At 39.3% G+C, this 13,747-nt stretch overlaps 1 protein-coding gene across 1 annotated transcript; it reads left to right on the forward strand.

Moving 5' to 3' along the window:
* The first annotated feature begins 1,920 nt into the window (after positions 1–1,920).
* On the forward strand, positions 1,921–12,022 carry LOC103714479 (transcription factor GTE9-like). Its single transcript, XM_008801744.6, has 10 exons — positions 1,921–3,961; positions 4,040–4,088; positions 4,193–4,348; positions 9,928–9,989; positions 10,192–10,261; positions 10,396–10,476; positions 10,573–10,688; positions 10,799–10,865; positions 10,961–11,091; positions 11,185–12,022. Exons 1-10 carry the CDS (start codon positions 2,801–2,803, stop codon positions 11,449–11,451), a joined length of 2,160 nt encoding a protein of 719 aa, XP_008799966.4. The 5' UTR covers positions 1,921–2,800; the 3' UTR covers positions 11,452–12,022.
* Positions 12,023–13,747: the final 1,725 nt, after the last annotated feature.

Genomic DNA, 13,747 nt, shown 5'->3' on the forward strand with positions numbered 1-13,747 from the left:
TTGGCCACAAATATTATGCTGGCTTCAGAGATTAAATTTGAAGGATATATTATAATCAAATAGTCATGCCCTTTGTCCATAAGAGCATGGTTTCTTGAATGCTGTAATAGAGAGGTTAACATTTATTATTATTTCCCTGTAAGATGGGCATCTGTTTTTCCCACCTGATGTTAGTAGGATAAAGAGGACTGAATTCCATACGTGTATGTATAACCAGGGTGCATGTTCTATGGAATGTCACATGACTTTATACAGAGAGTGGTATTTTCACTGCCATTCTCTGTGTTGATCTAGGTTGATAAATGAGTACATCAGAAACTGTTCAGCTTCCTCATCAAGCAAGTCTCTGGATCATGATTTGTCATATCGTATCTAACCAGACAGTATGAAGCAGACCGTATTGTACCTATTTGGTATCAGTATACAGTATGGGGTACCGACATTTGGTACGCCAACCAGCTTCTGTACCAGACGTACTGACAAAGTAATAGGATGTTATTGGGATGGGATCCGATACCAAAATATTGTACCTTGCTCTAGACCATATAACTCAGATGTGGTAGGCAGCAGCCAGGCCCAACCAAAGCATCCGTAGACAAGTTTAACAAAGAATGAATGCAGGAAAACCTCCACCTTGTGTACAAAAGAAACCATTAAACATATAATGATTTTTGAGAAATCAAGCATAACTCTTGCAGGGTTTAAAACCGTCTAATCTTGCAGTCACCCAAAGAAGTTTATTCACCAATTCCATGTTCATCCTAGCATCTACAATACCAAGATTGCAAGAAATGTATAGCTGGACCCCTAAACAGCTATATAAAGTTTATTGTGGAAATTTGCTAACATAGAATGTAGAAAGCTGGTCACTCCCCACACAGAAGTTGATACCTGTACTCATAAAAACAGGCGTTTCTTTCATTCCCAGGTTTCCCAGTTATTCCACCCAAACAGGTTTGATGCAGCAATCCATCCTTCTGTACTCAAAAACAACTCTGCCGAAGGGAACCCATGGCTGCCCAAGATATGGGTATGAAGTGCTACCAGTCCTGGAATAATACATCCGCATGGTTCGAGTGTGAGTACCATAAGAGAGAAAAGTTAAATACTTATGCAGCATAAATTTTTTTTTCATGAATATTCTTCTAAAAATTTAAATTTACGTACATACCTTCTTAAAATTTATATTTATTTTTATGCTCTCATAAAAACACTTTTTTTGACACAAATTCCCCTAATATAATGGTTCTTTTAACACCATTAATAAAAATCATATTTATTTTAATTAAAAATAAATTAAAATTTTGAAATTATTTTTTTCCTTCATTGCAATCGTTTTATAATGTTTTTTTTTTGCACATCTACCCACTAAGAATATTTTAATCATTTTAATTTAAAACCGCTAATATTTAAATGTGTTAGATAGCGTGGGTATAAATGCAAAAATAATAAAAAAAAAGATAAAATAATAAAATAAGTATTTTATGAAGGTATACATATAAATATCAATTTAAGAAGAATATTCATGCAAAATTTGATATTTAGAAGGATAAATAACATGACCCTTTAGATTGATGAATACCTGGCCCACATTTAAATATGAGAACAAAGTGTCCAATATTCTCCTGCACCTAAGAAATCATAAAGTTCAACAAAATAATCAAATCCAATAAAAACATATTAATTATAAGATATTGAAGTATTTGTTAGACTTTAGATGGTCTAATGGACCGGCGATCTGGACTAATCCCCGGATGCTATCGTTCGTAGCCGTTGATTTCGAAAGTATCTGGTTAGCTCGCCATCGATACGAACTTCTGCCGTCCGATTGACGCTTTAGACTGAAACGGACGGCCAGGATCGATCAAATGCCGAGCCACGGGCCGGTATAAAGGGCCGGCCACGCTCGCCGTTTTCAGCGTTCGCGTTTTTCTGAGGGGCTTCTTCGCGTTCTCCCACTTCGAGGCTGAGAAGAGGAAGCGGAGACGAAAGCGAGGTGCGGGAGAGAGAGGGGGCTGGGGCGGGGGGTGGTGGGGCGGGGAAGGGGAGGAAGAGAAGAGATAGAGGTCTCCATTCTACTGTTTCTCTTCACGCGGGAGCGGCTTCTCGGCTAGGGATCCAGGTTTTGTGTTGGATTTTGGAAGCGTTTCCGGTGTTTAGTTTTTGTTTGTTTGTTTTTAAACCGACCTCGCCGCGTTCTTTTCGTTCTCCGCTTCTCTTTCTCGTTCTCTCGATCTAGGGGTGGTTTTGTGGAGTTAAGGGGGTTGATTTCTGGGGCACATTACTGCTCGTAGCTTTAGGTTTGGTGTAAGGGGTTGTGGCTGGAGGAGAGCTAGGGTTAGGGCTTTTTTATCTTATCTATTGAGAGTTGGGTGAGTGGGCTTGTGTTATTCGTTTATTAATTTAGGTTTTGGGGTTTCTGGTGAAAGCTAGGGTTTTGCTGCGGACTTTTAGGTTTTTCTGATGAATCTTAGACCTCTGATAGGAGGTGGGCGTATTGATTCGGTCTGCAATGGGATACTGATAAAGCTAGTGAAAAGAAGAAAGACAGAGCTTGGGCGACTTATTTTGGTGGAAAATTTGAATTGAGTACCATCAACGTCCAGAAATTATAAAAATCCGCCGAGAAGTTTTGAAATTTATATTTTACAAAGATATTCATTATGGTTCGGAAGAAGGGATTCTGTGGCATGGTGGTCATGTAAAAGTTTGATTGTCTTAACCCTCGGAGAAAAAATTGTTTATGTTACATTGCACCAAGGTAAAGCATTGAAGAAAAAGCTTGTGATTTTTGAATCCAATGATGGGGAAAACGCAGAAGTTCTCAAAGGCATACTCTTCGGGCTTTGTCCCAGACTACCGGCATGCAGTTGAGACGGTTGGTGAGTCAGAAGGATTTGGTAGCTCGGGCCGTGCTGACTCAGATGACTTTTCTGCTCCTAAAAGGAAGTGTATAAGCTTAAGTATGGAAAAGTGTGATGGCTTCAATGTCCCATTGGAAGTAATTTCTCTGTCCAAGTTGTCTATTTCACAGAGGAAGGAGTTGGAGATTAGATTGAGAGGAGAGCTTGAGCAGTTTCGGTTATTCAAGAGGAAAATACTCTCTAAGAGTATAACAGGTGCTAATGGGGTTGTCAACTCGTCCTCCAGTGATCGGCGTGTGAAGAAACAGGATATTGTGCATCATAATGGTCCACAATTGAAGCATGGGAACTTGGGAAAGTTCAAATCTGCTAAGCAGGGTCTACCGCCTCCTATCAGCAACTCATATGCCATGTTGATGAAACAGTGCGAGGCACTTCTGAAGCGCTTGATGACACACCAGTATGGATGGGTATTTAATACTCCTGTTGATGTGGTGAAGTTGAAACTCCCAGATTATTTCCAAATTATTAAGCATCCAATGGATTTGGGAACAATTAAGAGTAAGATAGCTTCGGGTGCTTATTCTAGCCTGTGGGGTTTTGTGTCAGACGTGAGGCTCACATTCACCAATGCCATGACCTATAATCCACCTGGTAATGATGTACATATCATGGCAGATGTCATGAGTAAGTTCTTTGAAACAAGATGGAAACCTGTTGAAAAGAAACTGGCTGCAGCTGATGCAGCTGTTAAAAGAGAAACAGAAGCTGCCAGGCCAATGATGCAGCCGAAGAAGAGAAAAGCATCTCCTGTCAATCACAATATTGTTGTGCCTCAGACTGTTAAACCAAAGTTGACAGAGGAGGAGAAGCAGAATTTGGGTAGGCGCCTAGAAACCGGGGAGCTTCCAGAACACATCATTGATTTTTTGAGGAGCCATGCCGGCAATGCAAATCAAACAGACGAGGATGAGATGGAGATTGATATTGATTCCTTTGGCGAGGATAGTCTGTTCGAATTAAAGAAGCTTCTGGATGATCATTTGCGAGAGAAACAGACCGGGCAGCAAGCAAAAGCTGAGCCTTGTGAAATGGAGGTGAGATTGATTGGTTAGAATTTATAAATATGGTATTTATTCCATATGTTCCTAATTCTAGCCTAATTTTTCTTGCAGATTCTAAATGTATCTGGACTTAGTAATTCTACTATGCATCCCTGCACAGGTTAATTTCTTGTTCCACTCCTAGCTTTTCTTAATGCAAGATATGGTTGTACATTAGAGACTTCAGATCTTACAATTGTATCATTCTTTCTTGTTTGTGTGCAGGAAATGAGCCAGCTGATGAAGATGTGGATATTGGTGGCAATGACCCTCCTATTTCAAGCTATCCTCCGGTGGTGATAGAGAAAGATACAACACTTAGAAACAGCAAGTGTGGTAGTTCAAGCAGTTCTATTAGTGACTCAGGGTCATCTTCCAGTGGTTCGTGCTTGTTTCTATGTCTTTTTCTTTCTTTCATCTTACTACATTATTCTGTTGCTTAATACCTATGTGTTTTGATGCAGCAGTTCTATTGTGAAATTTTATGTATTTTTTGCTTATGCAATTTATGCCATATAGTTTCTTATGCGCTGATCTCTATCTGCAGTGTTGATGATTTTTTTTTCCTATTCTTTAGGTGTTTATTTGTATTGATGAATGAAACTCTGCATTATTTTCATTACTTCTAGGTTGCTTTTTGCTATTTCTTTGATGATATCATGTCATTTCCCTTTAAAATGTGTTTCTGTTGGGTTCGCGAGTTACTTTGCATCGGAGTTCAAGTTGACATTTCAGACAATGCTGATTGATAGTTTTAGCAAACAACATCTATTATAACCCCTAGCACTTTTGATGAAAATTTTCTTCCTCCAGATGTCCTATGCTTTATATCTAGTGCTACTAAATTCTGGCTCAGTAGTTACTCATATTAAAAACCAGAGTTTTGTTTAGTTTCTTGTTAAGAACCTGTGCTTGGGCAAACACACATCATAAAACCTGACATGTTTAAACCAGTTCATTAAACTCTTTAATGTGAAAATGTTTTCATGATACTCAAAGCTGAAGCAGATCACTGAACAAACCCTGAAATAAGCGCAAATATTAAGTGATTTGATAATTTACTGATTTGATACTGGTATATTTTTTTTAATCTCAATGTCCTTACTGGCCAGCCTTCTCAAGGCACATCAATTTTGTACAGAGACAACTAATTAAATTGGTATTAGGCACATACAGAGTGGCCGATCTGAGATGGGAAGGAAGAAGTGGAGGAAGCTGGATGGCCTTGATTGTACACAGCTGCTTATATGTGAGGGCAAGCTAGGCAGCCTTGGTAGTTGATTGCTGTACATCACATCTATGTAGGAGTAGATGAGGAAAGCTTTAACTTGTATGTAAATTCACATACAGAAACAATAAGTTGTGCATCAAGCATTTAGGGTGATGGTTGACTACTCATGCATTAGAGGGATGTGCTTGTTATATAGATGTGACTAATGAAAGGATGCATTGCCTTTATAAACTTGGGTTGATCTTAGCATCCCATGGCTGATTCTATTTCGGATTTGATACGGAATTGTTCATGGGGATAAATTGCTGCAATAATCCTCTAAGTTAGAGTAGAAGGGAAGCATGAGATAGGAGCATTTCTATGATTTATCGGGGAAAGAGGGAAGGAAAGATGGCTACCATTGCCACAAAGAAGAAGAAAAAACTTGTGTCATTTTTTTGTATTGCTTCTTTTTCTAAAAGAGATTGCTTTTGAAGCAATTTTGTGAATGAACTTTTAACAGATGCTTTTGAAGCAATTTTAGAAGGAAAGAGCCTGCATACCGCGGCTGCCTTTTAAAAAACCGTATGCTATTTTGCTTTATACTTTGTTCATTGATGTTAAAGTGGAAATTTTTGGTTTTTCATTGTCTATTATTGTTAGAAGTGAACAGATTATTTTGAGATAATCAATATTTCTAAGTAGTGATGTTAAATTTAATTTGCTATTATTTCGAGTAACTAGTGTTCTAATAAGTTGAAATGCTAGCTACAAATTAACAACATGGGTACCTTTTAATTCCTTGTTTTCAAGTGAATTGCCACGTTATTTTTTGCCCGTAGGCTTGGATGGTTGTAGTCAATCTTGTGATTGAATTTAAATTTATGGTTCTCATATATAATCTTCATCTACTTTGATGACCTTCTGTTGCTTTAATCTCAAACCAAGGGATGTGGGTTACAATGTTTGAAGGGTAGATCTGTGCCAAGTCCCTTATCTTCTCTGTTTAGAGTAGATATTTAGGGCCTATTTGGATGCCAGGAGATCTTTTCATTGCGAGAAGATCTTCCAGCTGAGTGTTCCCTCTTAAAAGCATGTTGGAAAGTTAAAAGAGTGGGCAGCTGGAAAGATAACTGATCCTTATTCTTTTTAGGGATAAGATAAATCCTCTTGGAAAAGGGTTAGGTTATCCCAGAAATAGGGATTAGTTGTCCTGCCAGCTTTACTAATCTCTTTTCATCATTCCACTTCCAGAAAGTTTCAAAGTGGTAAGTTTTCTTGGAAGATCTCAGAGCACTTTAAACAGGGCCTTAGAAGAAAACTAGTAAGCACTATCCGTTGCATGGACCTAACATGAAATGACTTAACTACCAATAGACTGCAAGTTTAATGGGTCAGCCACGACTTGATTATGGCATTGGTTATACTTGACCAGAATTGGTTGGTTAGTGTTGATTTGGACCCAAAATTGAGCACATAGTGAAGATATTCAGGTTATAGTTGGATCAATTTCTGTTTATGCTTCACTTAGCTTTGGCATTTGCAGATCAGACTCTTATGTTTTGAACTATCTTTTGGTGAGTAGATGAAATTTACTGCAGTTGATCCAGTTCATATAGAATGAAATCTACTGCTGCTGATCCAGTTCGTAGTGGCCCTTGTAGAGTGCAGTCGAGTAGAAGGTTTAAGACCTGAAACAGACCCACAAGGTTGGGCCATGGGCTTTGGTTGAATCAAAATTGATTTTACATCATGCTGGACATGAATTTTGATGCCTACTTGTTCCCTTGATTGCAACTTGGCAACCCCCAAAATATCGTGCATGTGCCTTACTTGGCTAGGGGCTGCATGGTTGATTTATTATGTTATACCATGCCAATATATGGTAAGCATTGGCCCATAAAGGTACACTAGCTTGTCACAAGATACATAATTCACAAGCTAAGATGTGCATTTATTAAATTGTTTTTTAACCTTTGAACAATAATAGTTTCTTTATTCTAATATATGGACATGCTTTTGAACGACTAAACTTAATTCCTTAGTATCAGATGTTATTGTAAGATTGTAAAACATCCTAAATGTTTGTGATGATTACTATGTATTACATAGATTAAACTTCAATCTAGCATTCAGATTGGCATTAAATAACCACTACAATTTGATGTTAAGTCTTTGATTATGGTATAGTTGTAGTGGGCATTACTTTATTTACTAATTAGCCTGTTTCACATATGTTGTGCACGTATAGATATAATTTGATGGGGGCACAAGTAACCACTATAATTTGTGCACGTGTAGCTTGTATATCACATATGTTGTGCACGTGTAGATTACACTTTAGTCTAAAATTCAGATTGGCATCAAATAACCACTATAATTTGATGTTAAGGACTCTTACAAGCTTAAGTCTATGATTATGGTATAGTTATTAGTGGGCATTACTTTATTTACTCATTAGCTTGTATATCACATATGTTGTGCACTTATAGATATACTATTGGAACTTCATATATTTATGATGCTTGGCTTGATGCTGGCTTATGTAACCTGTATACTTTTTTGGCATCATTGGGGGCACAATTACCATTGCTGCCACAAGTACTGCAACATGTATTGCATGAGGTTGTCTTGGAGAGACGGCTGTAACTGGGGTTCTAGGCTACAGGGTATCTGCCTCCATTTGCTAGTCATGGCCTGCTTGTTATATATATGGGTGGGATGTTGGATATGACTTTGATAATTAGATATTGAGGATAATGAACCACATGTGGAATAAATAGTGAATTTCCCTAAGGGGCTGTTTGGAGTCCAGTAAGTGGAGTCGCATGAAGCTCAAGTTACAGGTGCAGGCAATCCGGCTTGTTTGAATGTTTGCAACTCAAATTGCATAGTCAGTTGAGTTGCTCGTTATGTTGCAACTCAAGGCAATTTTGCAATAGGTCGACTTGTGGTTGAAATGGCTGCAGGGCAAGTTGCAGCAACTCGAGTAGGATCTTAAATTCCAGTCGTCCTTCTCCTTCCCTTCCCTCTCTTCTCATGCCCCGTATTTAAGTCCCTTGCCGTCGCCCTCGATGCCTCCATTGGCCCTCATCACCTCCTAGAGGCCCATGGCCCCTTCGCGTCCGACTTCATCACAGTAGGCCCCTTCTCCTCCTCCCGCTCTTCTCCCTTGCCTTGCTCTCTAGTCCCTCCTTGTCATCGCCCTTGATGATGTTGTTGCCCCCGCCACCTCCAGGAGGCCTATGGCCACCTCGAACTTCACTGCAGTAGGTATCTCCTCCTTCCCTTCCTCTCTCATCCCTCATCCTGCTCTCAATTCCCCCTTTGTTGCCACCGTCAATGCTATCGCCGGCCTCTATCACCTCCAGGAGGTCTACAGCTGCCTGCTCCACCTCAGACTTTACTATGTTGCCCTACCCCTCCACTCCGCCTCCTTCGCCACCACCGCCTAACCCCTCCTTCCCTCTCCTTCACCTTCTTTGTCTTCTTCAAGGTATGCACCACCACCGCTCCCTCCCTATGGACACCTAGGTCTCACCTAGGCCCTTGTTGTCGGTAGCTTTAGTGTCAATCAATTCATCCAAAACACCCTCATTGTCATGTACATCAAGTGCTCCGGTCTAGCGTCCACTCGCAAGATGTCTGGTGAAATCTCTATCAAAGATGCCCCTCTTTTCCCAAACTTTCCTTGGAACACAGGTAGTGAGCCTTCTTATAAGTCAACTAATGTGTCATAAGTTGCAATGTGACTTGAGTTGCAATGCAACTTTAACTACAGGGCTCCAAATAGCCCCTGAGTGAAAAATACATGGCCCCTTTTAAGTTGACTGATTGTCTTTTGTGGATTTCATCCAAGTCATCTAGAGGTCCTCTCTTATGGTCCCTACCGCCCCCGATGATGTCTCCTTAGAGGATTAAAGATCCTAGACATATTGTCCCTTAAAGTATAGTTTATTTGATTCTCAGTGTTATGGTTATTTGGGAATGTAAAACATGTTTTTGAAATAGGAAGGTAGGATTCAGGACTGCACGTCTTTGTCTTGGCCTATGTTGTGTGCATCAGAGAAATATACCTATGCACTGGTCAATATGCAGCAATATGGGCTAGGATGGTTGAGACAACTTTACAGACTTGCTGGGTGTGGATCATAGTTTTAATCAGCATGGTAAGACTGGCCTTCAAACTTTTTTAAGTTAAACTTCCAATACTGGTGAGCGTCAACTACTGTGAGAATTTTTTCGGAATATCAGAACTTTATGCTATGCATGTTAAGTAGAAAGGGTATGAGAACTCTGCTATGTAGACTAAATGCTGCAAGAGCTACGTGAAGCTATAGGTTGCTGAGAAAATTGAAATTTTCAGATAACTAGTCTGTCTTGTTACTCCTGCAACGGAAGTTCTAACGTTTTTTGAGCTATTGGTTCTCATGTTTTGTCTCTCATCTATCTGTATTATTGATTCATGATGATTGATGGGAGAGAAAACCTATTTCTTTTGTTTCAAAGGATTTACAGATGTATCCTTCGACAGGGGGGGCCTATCCATCCAGTACAAATTCCTGATTTAACTACAGTTTATCTGCATGACTCTTTAATAATACACTCTATAGCGCACTTTATGTTGCATGCCAGAGGTCTTTTCTCGTTTTATTTTGTTATTAATATTGGTGCCTGGTATGTATAGATGCTTAAAAATTTGTTCTTGCAAAATATACTTTGTAATTCTAGTCTTTTGATCCTTCTGCAGATTCAGACACTGGTAGTTCTTCAGGAAGTGAATCAGATGTAAAAGTTGCTAATCCTACAAAGGTTATTAATTTGTTTTAGCATTTGAAATTACAGCATGAGCTGTTGCTTGAGATTATCGGCAAATTTCTAGCCTTATCATTCCATATCTGTTTGATATTATTATCAATATGAAACATATTTTTGTTAAATCTATTTCTACTTGCGTACTTCAGGGCATTTTTCTTACTCTTTAAAAATTGTAGTTTTTGTCATGTTTATGTAGGGAAATGTACGATCTGGGGCATCTCTGGACCAAGAAAAAAGTGATATCTTAGACCTGCTAGATGCCAACAGTAAGTTATTGGATGTCACCTTTAACCCAGTGTAAATGGTTATGCTTATAAATTTTCTTGTATCTGGAGATTGATACTATTACGTTCTTTCATCATTTTGTTGTCTAAAGTCATGCACTGTTGGCAATTTGTAGGATCTTCTAATAGGTTACATCAACTAGAACAGGATGTGCATGCTGTACCTGCATCTGGCGAGGTAAATAGCCAGCAAGAGGGTAAGAATGAATTTCCAAGAAGAATACTGTGAAATTCAGGATCTCAAGCATATACTATGCACAGATCCCCTCACCTTTTTATTATGAAAATTTTAGGGGAGAATGCTCCATCGCAGAGGCAAGTCTCCCCTGAAAAGCTCTATCGAGCAGCTTTATTGAGAAATCGCTTTGCTGATACAATCCTCAAAGCTCGTGAGAAGACCCTTGACCAGGTTGGTTAGAAGAGTGACTAAATTTTTGCCATGTCACTTCTGGTTGCATGTTATACTCCAGAAGAATTTTATCATGTGCATAATTCATGTAGTCATTTTTTTGAGATTAGGGTGAGAAGAGGGATCCAGAGATGGTTCGGCTGGAGAGGGAGGAGCTTGAGAGGCAAAAAAGGGAAGGTAAGAGTCAATGAGACACATGCATTTTGTTTCACTGAATTTTTTTTCTTTCATGTCATGTTGTGAATGATTTACTTATAATCATATGACAACAGAGAAAGCTAGGCTGCAAGCAGAAGCTAAGGCTGCCGAAGAAGCTCGAAAGCAAGCTGAAGCAGAAGCTGCAGCAGAAGCTAAGCGCAAACGTGAACTCGAGAGAGAAGCAGCACGTCAGGCCTTGCTTCAGGTGTGTAAAACTTTGTTTTCAGGCACATCATGATAGCTTTTGTTTGTTATTCTGATCTTGTATTTGATGGTGGACATTCTATGCATTATGCAGATGGAGAAGACTGCCGAGATCGATGAGAACAATCTATTTCTAAAAGATCTAGAGATGCTTAGAACTGTTCCAGCTGAGCATGTACCTAGTTCTGTTGGTGAGACAAGCCCTACTCACACACAGGAGGGTTTGGGCTGTATTAAACTTGGGGGCACTAACGCTTTAGAACAACTTGGGTTGTACATGAAAGTTGATGATGAAGAGGAGGAAGACGGTGAGTCAAGGAGTATACCTGTTAATGATGTTGAGGAAGGAGAAATTGATTGACCATTTTTGCCTCTTCCAACTACTTATACGCCCATGGACTGATTAATCTCCACAATATTCTACTGATGAGGCAGACTGGGCCCACATGCATCCTGAATACAGTTTTTCTATTTGGTCAAAGCCAACCACCATCAAGACTGCCATGGTTTCATTGCCGAGCAGGCTACTAAGGGCGTGCTTCATTGGTTTCTGACATTCTGTTTTGGTTTCTTGCTTGTAATTTAAGTGACCTTCAGTTTTGAAGTTGAGAAGCAGGTTGGTCCCATTGGGAAGCTTGTATAGTTTATGTGAGTGAAGTATGGACTAGTTATGATAGGATGCTGTCGCCATCAGTTGGAAATTGGTGATTGATTGCAGCCCAGTCTGACGCTGATGCTGCTGACTCAAAATAGGTGATATTTATGTGCTGAATTGAGGCATCAAATTATATTCCATGCTGCCTATTACAATTTGGGAGCTGTAGGAGGTTTTGTAGATTGCTGTTGATATTGACTGTTTTTATGCTTTTGCTCCCTATAACTGTACAAAGACAGCTGATAGATAAAAACAAAGTTCGTTCATTCTTATTGCAGTTATGATCCTCATACATCGATGCTCATAGATGTCTCCGGCTGTATTTTTGGCTTTGATGTGTTGATTGTAGGTTTCTTTCTGTTCCTGCTTTCCTCCTTTCTGTTGCAGAAGTTTCATGAGGTTGAGAATTTGGTTATTTGATGGGAAAGTGGAAAATGCTCCACTCTGAGTGAGGAATTAAATGTTTGTGAAATAACTGAGCAGTAGTGAGCCATTGTTGAACAGGGTAGAACTGTTTAATAAACAGCTGACAGAATAATGAGCAGTTTGTGGATAAAATGGTAGCTCCAGAATGTCAAAATAGTTAGAAAAGGAGTGCAAACAAGCAGATGCTGCATTTATAACAGGTATCATAGGAGTAGCTACCTCAGCTATCCTCTTAGAGGTTTCTTTTCCCTCATTGATTGATGGAAGGTGATGACATGTCTGCTTTACTTTATGTGCAACTTGGTCATGTTCTTCCTCAGCAATGACAGGTTTTGACTTAATTACCTTGCTCAGCATGTTCTGGCTACCAAGTTTGTATCTTTATGACCTATGTTAAGGTTTCATAGCGCCGTGTCCCCCTGTAATGTTATAGAAAATCTTGGCTCCTCTTAACCCTGGAGTCACACTGTTGATCCTACTGTTATAATTAAATCATCAGTAAAGTGCCACTCCTGGGTACTTTGAAGTAGTTTGCACAGTCTACCACTGATTCACACCTCGGGAAGTCACCAGGGTTCTTTCAGGCTGGCGATTAGCCAACAAGCCATAGGATGCATCCCAAGGAATAATGGCATAGAATAGGGAGAATATCCCGTTCGCTTGAATAGAAATATGAAATTTAATGAGTAGACAATATTAGAAATCTGACTTTATTGAGTTTTATGATGCAGGTTATTGAAAGCAACCATTTTCAAGGTCTATCATCCATGTTTCAATATTTTGAAAGCATTGTACTGTGGCTGTTTTTTCGGTGAAATTATGTGGTTATTAATAAGAGACTGCTTCCAGTCCTACAGTTCTCCCTCCTCTTGGATAAAAATCCACAAGCATCCATGCAACAATGCTCCAAACACAAATAAACATGTCCTGCTTGCCAGTCCAAGCCACGGCTTGTTTCTTTTATGTTTTTTATTTTTTCCTATTTGATTTTTTTTCTTCAAAACTGTTGCTGGCTATGAGCACCACTGAGCTGCCTATCTTGCGTTGTAATTGGAGTAATAAGCCTAGACGTGCTCGTGTGCATGGATTGTTGGGAAAGGTAGTGCAAGTGGCTTTTGAGGCACTTTCTTTATCATCTCTAGCTCTTTCTTGACCTCAATCAGAACACAACAGCATGAGGCTTACCTCCTCATTCTCGCTCTCTTTCTCAAAGACAGCATGTCTCAGTTAATAAATATTCTTTTTCAACTTCCTCATTTCATTAAGAATCTTGGGATCTTATCCCTTGATGCTATTATTTATCACAGATGCCAAGAGCCAACGTAAAAAAAAAATGAAGTGAATCAGTACCATCGGAGACAACTTTTATCTCTCTACGAAATTCTGCTCTTTGTTTCATGGCTTATTCGAATATCCCCACGATTCATTAAGAACCTCAGACCAAAACAAATGCTGGAGGGGGGGAGATATTGCTGTTCAATAAGGGCACTAAGTTAAGATAATTTAGTATATTCACAGCTTCATTTCTCAGATAGCGAGTCATGGTAAGATTGTTCCATCATGATCTGGAGGTAAT

The sequence above is a fragment of the Phoenix dactylifera genome, chromosome 18 (assembly GCF_051530095.1).
Source record: "Phoenix dactylifera cultivar Ajwa chromosome 18, Ajwa_hap1_PhDact_Kaust_v1.1, whole genome shotgun sequence".
NCBI classification, from domain to species: domain Eukaryota; kingdom Viridiplantae; phylum Streptophyta; class Magnoliopsida; order Arecales; family Arecaceae; genus Phoenix; species Phoenix dactylifera.